The 14262-nt window shown below is 42.1% G+C and overlaps 1 protein-coding gene across 1 annotated transcript in view; it reads left to right on the forward strand.

Annotated features, from left to right (window-relative positions):
* The first annotated feature begins 259 nt into the window (after positions 1-259).
* LOC106602068 (pre-mRNA splicing regulator USH1G) overlaps positions 260-14262 on the forward strand; it is a 43633-nt gene continuing 29630 nt past the window's right edge. The window contains exon 1 of the mRNA XM_014194525.3: positions 260-556. Coding sequence (XP_014050000.3) covers positions 393-556 — 164 coding nt within the window. The 5' untranslated portion in view covers positions 260-392. The remainder of the gene's footprint in view (positions 557-14262) is intronic.

Genomic DNA, 14262 nt, shown 5'->3' on the forward strand with positions numbered 1-14262 from the left:
TATTGAACTTGAAGTTATTTTTAAAGAAGGCCTATATATTCCAAGCTTTTTTCTTTATTTTTCTATATTCATTCACATTTATATTAGGCTCCGTGCATTTTGTGCACATCATGTAGACCAGAACAATGATATTACTGTGGACCAGACAACCTAATAACAGCCCTGCCGCGACAGCCCCTGGATACCAAATGCGCGTTCCCTCTCGGCTCGCGCGGCCGTCACTGCAACCGCATACGCCACAATAACATTCCGGACCAGAGGCACGGCGCTTGCTTACAATGAAACACAGGCGGAGGCTGGCAGTGGAACTCTAGCCTGTGGTGCCTGCCATTTAGACCGAGAGATGGGTAGATGACCACCGAGAGCAATGGAGTCGAGGGCCCGTTGATACCATGAATGACAGGTATCACAAGGCGGCCCGGGATGGCTACCTGGACCTGCTGAAAGAGGCTACGCGGAAGGACTTGAACGCGCCGGATGAAGATGGCATGACACCGACGTTATGGGCCGCTTATCATGGCAACTTGGAGGCTCTGCGACTTATCGTGGGCAGAGGGTAAGTAGGCTTTTAAGAACTGAAAATGTACTTTTCGTCACGTGTGGAATGTTGTATTCCTTTTGCTCAACTCGTTCAGTAATTAAGGATAGATACAGTGTCCATATATCGTGTGGTTAATAATATTGTGTTTGGTAGACATTGAAGTATTGATGCGCACTTTTATCATGGATAGATACGATCGGTAAAGTTCCCCCTGTGTTAAATAGTTATTCTATAGCCAACCTGTACTAGCTAGCCTACCCCCTCATGCAGTGCTCTGTGTAGTTTATGTATATTCTCCTAGGGAACGCAACACTTCTGTAGGAATTAGGTCCGGTCTAGTAAGATCTGTAGCGTTAGGTAAGGTCTGTATAATTAGGTCAGGTCTCTAACATTAGGTAGGGCTAGTATTAAAGGTCTGTATAATTAGGTCAGGTCTGTAACATTAGGTAGGGCTAGTATTAAAGGTCTGTAACATTAGGTCAGGTCTGTAACATTACGTAGGGCTAGTATTAAAGGTCTGTAACATTACGTAGGGCTAGTATTAAAGGTCTGTAACATTAGGTCAGGTCTGTAACATTAGGTAGGGCTAGTATTAAAGGTCTGTAACATTAGGTCAGGTCTGTAACATTAGGTCAGGTCTGTAACATTACGTAGGGCTAGTATTAAAGGTCTGTAACATTACGTAGGGCTAGAATTAAAGGTCTGTAACATTAGGTCAGGTCTGTAACATTAGGTCAGGTCTGTAACATTACGTAGGGCTAGTATTAAAGGTCTGTAACATTAGGTAGGGCTAGTATTAAAGGTCTGTAACATTACGTAGGGCTAGTATTAAAGGTCTGTAACATTACGTAGGGCTAGTATTAAAGGTCTGTAACATTAGGTAGGGCTAGTATTAAAGGTCTGTAACATTAGGTAGGGCTAGTATTAAAGGTCTGTAACATTAGGTCAGGTCTGTAACATTAGGTAAGGTCTGTAACATTAGGTAGGGCTAGTATTAAAGGTCTGTAACATTAGGTCAGGTCTGTAACATTAGGTAAGGTCTGTAACATTAGGAAGGGCTAGTATTAAAGGTCTGTAACATTACGTAGGGCTAGTATTAAAGGTCTGTAACATTAGGTAGGGCTAGTATTAAAGGTCTGTAACATTAGGTAGGGCTAGTATTAAAGGTCTGTAACATTAGGTAGGGCTAGTATTAAAGGTCTGTAACATTAGGTCAGGTCTGTAACATTAGGTAAGGTCTGTAAAATTAGGTAGGGCTAGTATTAAAGGTCTGTAACATTAGGTCAGGTCTGTAACATTAGGTCAGGTCTGTAACATTAGGTAAGGTCTGTAACATTAGGAAGGGCTAGTATTAAAGGTCTGTAACATTACGTAGGGCTAGTATTAAAGGTCTGTAACATTAGGTAGGGCTAGTAAGTTCAGTAGCAAGGTGCAGCACCAGTAGTGCTAGAGGGGTGTGCCATAATAACACATGAAAGAGGAGAGCATAGCCTACTGACTGATTCAGGATGCAGGATAAATAAAGTAACAGTAGCCTACTGACTGATTCAGGATGCAGGATAAATAAAGTAACAGTAGTCTACTGACTGATTCAGGATGCAGGATGAATAAAGTAACAGTAGCCTACTGACTGATTCAGGATGCAGGATAAATAAAGTAACAGTAGCCTACTGACTGATTCAGGATGCAGGATAAATAAAGTAACAGTAGCCTACTGACTGATTCAGGATGCAGGATAAATAAAGTAACAGTAGCCTACTGACTGATTCAGGATGCAGGATAAATAAAGTAACAGTAGTCTACTGACTGATGCAGGATGAATAAAGTAACAGTAGCCTACTGACTGATTCTGGATGCAGGATAAATAAAGTAACATTAGCCTACTGACTGATTCAGGATGCAGGATAAATAAAGTAACAGTAGACTACTGACTGATTCAGGATGCAGAATAAATAAAGTAACAGTAGTCTACTGACTGATTCAGGATAAATAAAGTAACAGTAGCCTACTGACTGATTCAGGATGCAGGATAAATAAAGTAACAGTAGCCTACTGACTGATTCAGGATAAATAAAGTAACAGTAGCCTAATGACTGATTCAGGATAAATAAAGTAACAGTAGCCTACTGACTGATTCAGGATGCAGGATAAATAAAGTAACAGTAGCCTACTGACTGATTCAGGATAAATAAAGTAACAGTAGCCTACTGACTGATTCAGGATAAATAAAGTAACAGTAGCCTACTGACTGATGCAGGATAAATAAAGTAACAGTAGACTACTGACTGATTCAGGATAAATAAAGTAACAGTAGTCTACTGACTGATGCAGGATGAATAAAGTAACAGTAGCCTACTGACTGATTCAGGATGCAGGATAAATAAAGTAACATTAGCCTACTGACTTATTCAGGATGCAGGATAAATAAAGTAACATTAGGCTACTGACTGATTCAGGATGCAGGATAAATAAAGTAACATTAGCCTACTGACTGATTCAGGATGCAGGATAAATAAAGTAACAGTAGCCTACTGACTGATTCAGGATGCAGGATGAATAAAGTAACAGTAGACTACTGACTGATTCAGGATGCAGGATAAATAAGGTAACAGTAGCCTACTGACTGATTCAGGATAAATAAAGTAACAGTAGCCTACTGACTGATTCAGGATGCAGGATAAATAAAGTAACAGTAGCCTACTGACTGATTCAGGATAAATAAAGTAACAGTAGCCTACTGACTGATGCAGGATAAATAAAGTAACAGTAGACTACTGACTGATTCAGAATAAATAAAGTAACAGTAGTCTACTGACTGATGCAGGATGAATAAAGTAACAGTAGCCTACTGACTGAATCAGGATGCAGGATAAATAAAGTAACATTAGCCTACTGACTTATTCAGGATGCAGGATAAATAAAGTAACATTAGGCTACTGACTGATTCAGGATGCAGGATAAATAAAGTAACATTAGCCTACTGACTGATTCAGGATGCAGGATAAATAAAGTAACAGTAGCCTACTGACTGATTCAGGATGCAGGATGAATAAAGTAACAGTAGCCTACTGACTGATTCAGGATGCAGGATGAATAAAGTAACAGTAGCCTACTGACTGATTCAGGATGCAGGATAAATAAAGTAACAGTAGGCTACTGACTGATTCAGGATGCAGGATAAATAAAGTAACAGTAGCCTACTGACTGATTCAGGATGCAGGATGAATAAAGTAACATTAGCCTACTGACTGATTCAGGATGCAGGATAAATAAAGTAACAGTAGCCTACTGACTGATTCAGGATGCAGGATAAATAAAGTAACAGTAGCCTACTGACTGATTCAGGATAAATAAAGTAACAGTAGCCTACTGACTGATTCAGGATAAATAAAGTAACAGTAGCCTACTGACAGATTCAGGATAAATAAAGTAACAGTAGCCTACTGACTGATTCAGGATGCAGGATAATTAAAGTAACAGTAGCCTACTGACTGATTCAGGATAAATAAAGTAACAGTAGCCTACTGACTGATTCAGGATAAATAAAGTAACAGTAGCCTACTGACTGATGCAGGATAAATAAAGTAACAGTAGACTACTGACTGATTCAGGATGAATAAAGTAACATTAGCCTACTGACTGATTCAGGATGCAGGATAAATAAAGTAACAGTAGCCTACTGACTGATTCAGGATGCAGGATAATTAAAGTAACAGTAGCCTACTGACTGATTCAGGATGCAGGATGAATAAAGTAACAGTAGCCTACTGACTGATTCAGGATGCAGGATGAATAAAGTAACAGTAGCCTACTGACTGATTCAGGATGCAGGATGAATAAAGTAACAGTAGTCTACTGACTGATGCAGGATGAATAAAGTAACAGTAGCCTACTGACTGATTCAGGATGCAGGATAAATAAAGTAACAGTAGCCTACTGACTGATTCAGGATGCAGGATAAATAAAGTAACAGTAGTCTACTGACTGATTCAGGATGCAGGATGAATAAAGTAACAGTAGCCTACTGACTGATTCAGGATGCAGGATGAATAAAGTAACAGTAGCCTACTGACTGATTCAGGATGCAGGATATATAAAGTAACAGTAGCCTACTGACTGATTCAGGATGCAGGATAAATAAAGTAACAGTAGCCTACTGACTGATTCAGGATGCAGGATAAATAAAGTAACAGTAGCCTACTGACTGATTCAGGATGCAGGATGAATAAAGTAACAGTAGCCTACTGACTGATTCAGGATGCAGGATAAATAAAGTAACAGTAGCCTACTGACTGATTCAGGATGCAGGATGAATAAAGTAACAGTAGCCTACTGACTGATTCAGGATGCAGGATAAATAAAGTAACAGTAGCCTACTGACTGATTCAGGATGCAGGATAAATAAAGTAACAGTAATCTACTGACTGATTCAGGATGCAGGATAAATAAAGTAACAGTAGCCTACTGACTGATTCAGGATGCAGGATTAATAAAGTAACAGTAGCCTACTGACTGATTCAGGATAAATAAAGTAACAGTAGCCTACTGACTGATTCAGGATGCAGGATAAATAAAGTAACAGTAGCCTACTGACTGATTCAGGATAAATAAAGTAACAGTAGCCTACTGACTGATTCAGGATAAATAAAGTAACAGTAGCCTACTGACTGATTCAGGATAAATAAAGTAACAGTAGCCTACTGACTGATTCAGGATGCAGGATAAATAAAGTAACAGTAGCCTACTGACTGATTCAGGATAAATAAAGTAACAGTAGCCTAATGACTGATTCAGGATAAATAAAGTAACAGTAGCCTACTGACTGATTCAGGATGCAGGATAAATAAAGTAACAGTAGCCTACTGACTGATTCAGGATAAATAAAGTAACAGTAGCCTACTGACTGATTCAGGATAAATAAAGTAACAGTAGCCTACTGACTGATGCAGGATAAATAAAGTAACAGTAGACTACTGACTGATTCAGGATAAATAAAGTAACAGTAGTCTACTGACTGATGCAGGATGAATAAAGTAACATTAGCCTACTGACTGATTCAGGATGCAGGATAAATAAAGTAACATTAGCCTACTGACTTATTCAGGATGCAGGATAAATAAAGTAACATTAGGCTACTGACTGATTCAGGATGCAGGATAAATAAAGTAACATTAGCCTACTGACTGATTCAGGATGCAGGATAAATAAAGTAACAGTAGCCTACTGACTGATTCAGGATGCAGGATGAATAAAGTAACAGTAGACTACTGACTGATTCAGGATGCAGGATAAATAAAGTAACAGTAGACTACTGACTGATTCAGGATGCAGAATAAATAAAGTAACAGTAGCCTACTGACTGATTCAGGATAAATAAAGTAACAGTAGCCTTCTGACTGATTCAGGATACAGGATAAATAAAGTAACAGTAGACTACTGACTGATGCAGGATAAATAAAGTAACAGTAGACTACTGACTGATTCAGGATAAATAAAGTAACAGTAGTCTACTGACTTATTCAGGATGCAGGATAAATAAAGTAACATTAGGCTACTGACTGATTCAGGATGCAGGATAAATAAAGTAACATTAGCCTACTGACTGATTCAGGATGCAGGATAAATAAAGTAACAGTAGCCTACTGACTGATTCAGGATGCAGGATGAATAAAGTAACAGTAGCCTACTGACTGATTCAGGATGCAGGATGAATAAAGTAACAGTAGCCTACTGACTGATTCAGGATGCAGGATGAATAAAGTAACAGTACCCTACTGACTGATTCAGGATGCAGGATGAATAAAGTAACAGTAGCCTACTGACTGATTCAGGATGCAGGATAAATAAAGTAACAGTAGGCTACTGACTGATTCAGGATGCAGGATAAATAAAGTAACAGTAGCCTACTGACTGATTCAGGATGCAGGATGAATAAAGTAACATTAGCCTACTGACTGATTCAGGATGCAGGATAAATAAAGTAACAGTAGCCTACTGACTGATTCAGGATGCAGGATAAATAAAGTAACAGTAGCCTACTGACTGATTCAGGATGCAGGATAAATAAAGTAACAGTAGCCTACTGACTGATTCAGGATAAATAAAGTAACAGTAGCCTACTGACTGATTCAGGATAAATAAAGTAACAGTAGCCTACTGACTGATTCAGGATAAATAAAGTAACAGTAGCCTACTGACTGATTCAGGATGCAGGATAAATAAAGTAACAGTAGCCTACTGACTGATTCAGGATGCAGGATAAATAAAGTAACAGTAGCCTACTGACTGATTCAGGATGCAGGATTAATAAAGTAACAGTAGCCTACTGACTGATTCAGGATAAATAAAGTAACAGTAGCCTACTGACTGATTCAGGATGCAGGATAAATAAAGTAACAGTAGCCTACTGACTGATTCAGGATAAATAAAGTAACAGTAGCCTACTGACTGATTCAGGATAAATAAAGTAACAGTAGCCTACTGACTGATTCAGGATAAATAAAGTAACAGTAGCCTACTGACTGATTCAGGATAAATAAAGTAACAGTAGTCTACTGACTGATGCAGGATGAATAAAGTAACAGTAGCCTACTGACTGATGCAGGATGAATAAAGTAACAGTAGTCTACTGACTGATTCAGGATAAATAAAGTAACAGTAGCCTACTGACTGATTCAGGATAAATAAAGTAACAGTAGCCTACTGACTGATTCAGGATGCAGGATGAATAAAGTAACAGTAGCCTACTGACTGATTCAGGATGCAGGATAAATAAAGTAACAGTAGCCTACTGACTGATTCAGGATAAATAAAGTAACAGTAGCCTACTGACTGATTCAGGATAAATAAAGTAACAGTAGCCTACTGACTGATTCAGGATGCAGGATGAATAAAGTAACAGTAGCCTACTGACTGATTCAGGATGCAGGATAAATAATGTAACAGTAGCCTACTGACTGATTCAGGATGCAGGGTAAATAAAGTAACAGTAGTCTACTGACTTATTCAGGATGCAGGATGAATAAAGTAACAGTAGCCTACTGACTGATTCAGGATGCAGGATAAATAAAGTAACAGTAGTCTACTGACTGATTCAGGATGCAGGATAAATAAAGTAACATTAGCCTACTGACTGATTCAGGATGCAGGATGAATAAAGTAACAGTAGTCTACTGGTCTTTAGTTTGTTCTTTGTCTGTGGCAGGTTAGCCACACCCATAATGCCTAGGTGGTGGTCAGTGAGGATTTATTGAAGTCATGTATGTTTGTTCCATAGGAATGAACTGTTTTGGCTCAGGGTAAACAAGTAAAAGGTCACCAATACCACCACCACACTGACCACACTAATAGTGTATACTGTAGAGAGGCCTACCTACTGTGAACATTTCCTGTAGTTTTATTGGACAGTATATATTTTCTGTGTTTTGGAATACCATAGAATAGAATATCATATAATAGAATATCATATAATATACTGCTCAAAAAAATAAAGGGAACACTTAAACAACACATCCTAGATCTGAATGAAATAAATAATCTTATTAAATACTTTTTTCTTTACATAGTTGAATGTGCTGACAACAAAATCACACAAAAATAATCAATGGAAATCCAATTTATCAACCCATGGAGGTCTGGATTTGGAGTCACACTCAAAATTAAAGTGGAAAACCACACTACAGGCTGATCCAACTTTGATGTAATGCCCTTAAAACAAGTCAAAATGAGGCTCAGTAGTGTGTGTGGCATCCACGTGCCTGTATGACCTCCCTACAACGCCTGGGCATGCTCCTGATGAGTTGGCGGATGGTCTCCTGAGGGATCTCCTCCCAGACCTGGACTAAAGCATCTGCCAACTCCTGGACAGTCTGTGGTGCAACGTGGCGTTGGTGGATGGAGCGAGACATGATGTCCCAGATGTGCTCAATTGGATTCAGGTCTGTGGAATGGGCGGGCCAGTCCATAGCATCAATGCCTTCCTCTTGCAGGAACTGCTGACACACTCCAGCCACATGAGGTCTAGCATTGTCTTGCATTAGGAGGAACCCAGGGCCAACCGCACCAGCATATGGTCTCACAAGGGGTCTGAGGATCTCATCTCGGTACCTAATGGCAGTCAGGCTACCTCTGGCGAGCACATGGAGGGCTGTGCGGCCCCCCAAAGAAATGCCACCCCACACCATGACTGACCCACCGCCAAACCGGTCATGCTGGAGGATGTTGCAGGCAGCAGAACGTTCTCCACGGCATCTCCAGACTCTGTCACGTCTGTCACGTGCTCAGTGTGAACCTGCTTTCATCTGTGAAGAGCACAGGGCGCCAGTGGCGAATTTGCCAATCTTGGTGTTCTCTGGCAAATGCCAAACGTCCTGCACGGTGTTGGGCTGTAAGCACAACCCCCACCTGTGGACGTCGGGCCCTCATACCACCCTCATGGAGTCTGTTTCTGACTGTTTGAGCAGACACATGCACATTTGTGGCCTGCTGGAGGTCATTTTGCAGGGCTCTGGCAGTGCTCCTCCTGCTCCTCCTTGCACAAAGGCAGAGGTAGCGGTCCTGCTGCTGGGTTGTTGCCCTCCTACGGCCTCCTCCACATCTCCTGATGTACTGGCCTGTCTCCTGGTAGCGCCTCCATGCTCTGGACACTACGCTGACAGACACTGCAAACCTTCTTGCCACAGCTCGCATTGATGTGCCATCCTGGATGAGCTGCACTACCTGAGCCACTTGTGCGGGTTGTAGACTCCGTCTCATGTTACCACTAGAGTGAAAGCACCGCCAGCATTCAAAAGTGACCAAAACATCAGCCAGGAAGCATAGGAACTGAGAAGTGGTCTGTGGTCCCCACCTGCAGAACCAGTCCTTTATTGGGGGTGTCTTGCTAATTGCCCATAATTTCCACCTGTTGTCTATTCCATTTGCACAACAGCATGTGAAATTTATTGTCAATCAGTGTTGCTTCCTAAGTGGATAGTTTGATTTCACAGAAGTGTGATTGACTTGGAGTTACATTGTGTTGTTTAAGTGTTCCCTTTATTTTTTTGAGCAGTGTAGAATATCATAGAATATCATAATAGAATATCATAGAATATCATAGAATATCAGATCATATAATAGAATATCATATAATAGAATAGAATATCATAGAATATAATATCATAAAATAGAATACATCATAGAATAGAATATCATATAATAGAACAGAATAGAATATCATGGAATAGAATATCATAGAATAGAAAATAATATATCTATTGTTCATTTGGTTAGAACAAAAATTGCCTTCTCCTTTTCCCCAAATACCCCCAGACATATATTGACTGGCATTGCTACGGTCAGCCACGAGGATATAGCCTAGCTGGGTAGACCAGTTTAATCATGAACCTTTCCATTGATAGACTATTAACTGAGTAGGTTGATTGTTCCAGACTTTGTGCCATTTAAAGTCACATAGGGCCCCTAGCAGTGCCCTGAGGCAGCGGTTCAATCCCCCGTTCTACCAGTCACTCTGTACACTACTGTATCACTCATCTCATATTCTATATCTGTCAATAAAACTTCCAAATACCCTAAAAAAATATCACATTGGATCTGATGTTTTGTTGACGTGACGATGTGCATTGATCGATTTGGCCTCGCCCTACTTTCTTTGTGGAGGGACTACTGGCTCCAACTATAGACTAACCAATGAGCAAGCTACTGCTTAGTTATTATGTCACTGTTTTTCAATTAAGCATAAAAGTGTCATAATACTGTAATCATATCCTAGCAACATAAATGTTTGCCAAAAAAGGAAGCCTACCATGATCAGTTAAGGCTGTTGTTGTATCCTCTCCTCAGCTTAACATTTCTTCTTGAAAAAACATCAGAACATCAGACAGGGAGATTAGAATTCTAGATTTAGAATGTTACTTTACTGGTTATTGTGCAGGTCAGAGTTATGTGACGCAACAATGGACAACTCATCACACATGTCATCATGCTATTTCTTCTTTCAGTAAAAACGTGTAAAGTGTAATGCATTTTTATAGACAGACAATGTCACTTAGTTTCCATGTATGTAATATGTCAGTAGCTATAAAATTAATTCAGATCATATAGAAAATGAATACATCTAATTTGGGACAATCAGTGCAAATGACCAGTGGCCAATGAGCCTGTTTAGATAACGTCAGGTTCAAAACTTATGGCTTCCTTGATAAAGATTTTTTTTAAAGACTGTATGAAATAATACAAATACTGAGATATATTGTATGCAAAAAAAAAGGGTAAATTATATTATTTACTAATACAATTGATCAGAGAAAGAGATTTTGTTTAACATGTGATAAAAATAGATGTGTAAACATTTCGCAATTTTATTGAGCGTACAATATAACTCAGTAGTTGTATTATTTATTTTATACAGTCTTTTTTTGCTCATCTTTATCACGGGTTGCCAATAATTGTGTACTCTGGAGTACACAAAGCTCTCTTCAATGTGTTTCTGGCTGACCTGGTTTCCATTCCTGTCCAGAGAAAGAAGCCCATTAGCAAAGTGATTAATTAGCAAAAGTTTTGGGGATTCTCTCTAATCTCTATTTCTTTCTCTCTCTCTCCATAAGTGTATGCACCTAATATGTGTTGGGAAAGGGGGGTCCTGTTTATTGTGTTTAAGACAGGGGTTTTCACACATACCTTGTGTTGGGGGGAGATTGTAATGACAGTGGACACATAGAGAACTAAGTATCCCACCGCAAAGTAGTATCCGTGGCTGAAGGTGGTTGGGGGTAGGGTGAGGATCATACTTATACCATCAAGCATCAGAGCAATAGACTGGTGAGGGCCTCTGTACTCCCAGCTGGGGTTTCAGACCCTTATCTTTCCATGGCTCAGTTATCTGTTTCACCAGGGCCCTGTCAGGCGTCCTATTGGAAATTACACGTGAAGTTCTTACAAGATGCCACCTTTTGCTCAAGCTTCCAAGGCTTTTGGTAGGTGGGGCGGGGACAGCGGAGTCTCTCAGTCAGTGGTGGGACATAGGGAAAGCCCAGATTCAGCTGTTCTGTCAGCAGTATTCAGCTTTCAGTCCAGGAGAGTATTGGGGAGCTTGAGAGGTTCATAAGTGAGGTGGAGGCTGAGCTGGTGGGGCAAGGTAGGGCCGGCTGCTAGATAATCTGAACTACGCTGGGTGTTTTCTTTCAGATGAAAGCAAAAGGAGCACTTGTATGAGCTAGATGTTCCATGTTGAGAAGGATGGATGCTTCCAGCTCTTTCCTCTTTGGGTTGAAAAATTGTGTAACTTCTATTGTGGGGAGATGAGGCAGCCTGCCAGGTGTGTAACTCCTGTGTGTTCTCAGGTTCTGCTTACGGACATTCCCAAACTCAGAGAAATTCAATTGATTTTTCCCCGGACGTTTCACAAACTCTCGGCCGCCATCTCTAAGATGGCCTCTGGTCGCGCCCCGCTGGTCGATGGTCTGCCTGTGGACTTTTATAAAAAGTGAATTGGACAGGACTTGTTTTGCGTGAGTGCGTCAGGGGAGTTGCAACTAAGCTGTTGGTGGGTGGCTTGAGTGACCTAAAGAACTGGAGGCCTGTAGCGTTGTTCTGTGGGGACAGTCTGGGTAGGCCAGTCTGGGTAGGCCAGTCTGGGTAGGCCAGTCTGGGTAGGGCGGGACATTTTCCAGGGATGTCCTCTATCGGGGCAGCTATGCACGCTTGCTATTGAGGAACTTCTGGGCCTGCTACACAGGAGGCTGTGGGCAGTGTGTGTGCCAGACAGGGTTGGGGACAGGTGTAGCAGTATCAGCATACGCTGCTGACGTCTCAGAGATGATTAGGGATGAGCACGACCTACGGGGTCTAGTTTGAGAGTGTACGACGGGGCATCTTCGGTTAAGGTAAACTGGGGCAAGAGTGAGGCTCTGTTATGTGGGGCATGGAGGGACAGGGCAGCTTCCAGGGGGGGTTGCAGTGGGTCTGTGAAGGGCTCAGTATTCTTGGGGTGTTTCTGGGTTTGGAGGGGTGGGTCAGGAAGAACTGGGAGGGAGTTTCACAAGTGGAGGTGGCTCCTCTACCAAGTGTCATACAGAGGGAGGGTGCTGATCATCAACAACTTGGTGGCATCGTCCCTATGACATAAATTGACCGTTCTCAACGGCCCCGGGGGTCTGCTGCCTGTCCAGGAGGGGGGACAAGGCCTCATGGACCTGGAGAGCAGGGTGGCAGCCATCTGATTCAAAGTGGCACAGAGACTATACCACACTGATGATGGCTGGAGGGAACTAGCATGTGCTCTGTTGAGGAGGGCTGGCAATTTAGGGCTGGACCGGCAGCTTCTCCTCATGAGGCCGGAGAGGCCGAACACAGCAGGGGTCTTAGACTTTTACACTCTAGTACTGAGGGCCTGGCAACTGCCAAGGCCCACACGAGAAGGGGGTGTGGTGCATGGGCCATGGAAGGCCATCTTCCACCACCCACAGATCCCTTTAAGGTCGTTCAGCCACCCTGCAGGGATGTTTAATGGCATCAAGAAACTAGCTGACCTACGGCTGCTGGTGGATTGGCACAGCAGGCAGGACTCACGTCTGTGAGGCTGCTGGAGGATTGGCACAGCAGGCAGGACTCACGTCTCCGAGGCTGCTGGAGGATTGGCACAGCAGGCAGGACTCACGTCTCCGAGGCTGCTGGAGGATTGGCACAGCAGGCAGGACTCACGTCTCTGGGGCTGCTGGAGAGAGTCATGGGGAGGTCCAGGTGGTGCTGCCTAAGCCACCGTTTCCACCACTGCAAGTGACAGCAGACACTAGGGACTGGCAGGAAGGTCCGGAGGACGTACTGACTTTTAACACTCCGATCCTGGGGAAGTTTGCGGAGGTGGGGGGCAATGCACTGTACACCCTCAGTGTCAAGGAAGTTAGGCAGATCAGGAGCTTAGCGGGAGTGAAGGGGCATCAGTGGCAGGGGGTTGTGGGGGCTGAGAGCATGGCAGATTATAGCTGGAGGCTGCTCTATAAGCTCCCATTGCCGAAAAGGTCAGGTGTCCTTTTTGTTCAATCACTGAGGCTGTTCATCATGTTTTTTCTGTGGGTGCCAGGGTAATGCCATGGGACCGAGGTATTCAAGCAGTGAAAGGGCCACATGTGTTTGGTTTAATTTTTTCTCTCTCTCTGTCTCTGTGTCTCTCTCTCTCTCCCTCTCTCTCTGTCAGTGTGTCTGCTTTTGCCAGGCATAGTCCGATCTCTCGTTCTCTCACACAGACTAAGTGGGCCTTGTGTGCATTTCAGGAACACAAATATCATGTAAGCAAATGCCCAATTAGGTTTGATGTGGTTCATTAGTCCTCTGTGCATTCCACCATTTTGTTCAGGGAAAATGAACACAAGGTAACACAACGGCGGGTCCACTTAGACAGTGTGGTGATAAAGTAACTGATAACAAACCTAGTTCTAGGAATTCCCACAGTATACAGCTTATAAAACATTTACTACACTAAATGTGTACTGTACCTATCGCTCACTGATTATGATAAACAGCAATTCTAACACCATGAAAAAGTGTGCGTGACATTTGGTACTAAAAATACTTTCATAGTCACCATAGTTTCTCACAACATCAGTGACTACTAGACAGCAGCACCCTTGAGATCCAGGGAGATAATTTCAATGTCTGACAACTTTATTGGGTTTGCAGCTTAAATACAGGCCTGGCAGATTTACAGTGGATTTATAGTGGATTTA

This window comes from Salmo salar, chromosome 03 (genome assembly GCF_965601325.2).
Source record: "Salmo salar chromosome 03, fSalSal1, whole genome shotgun sequence".
NCBI lineage: Eukaryota > Metazoa > Chordata > Actinopteri > Salmoniformes > Salmonidae > Salmo > Salmo salar.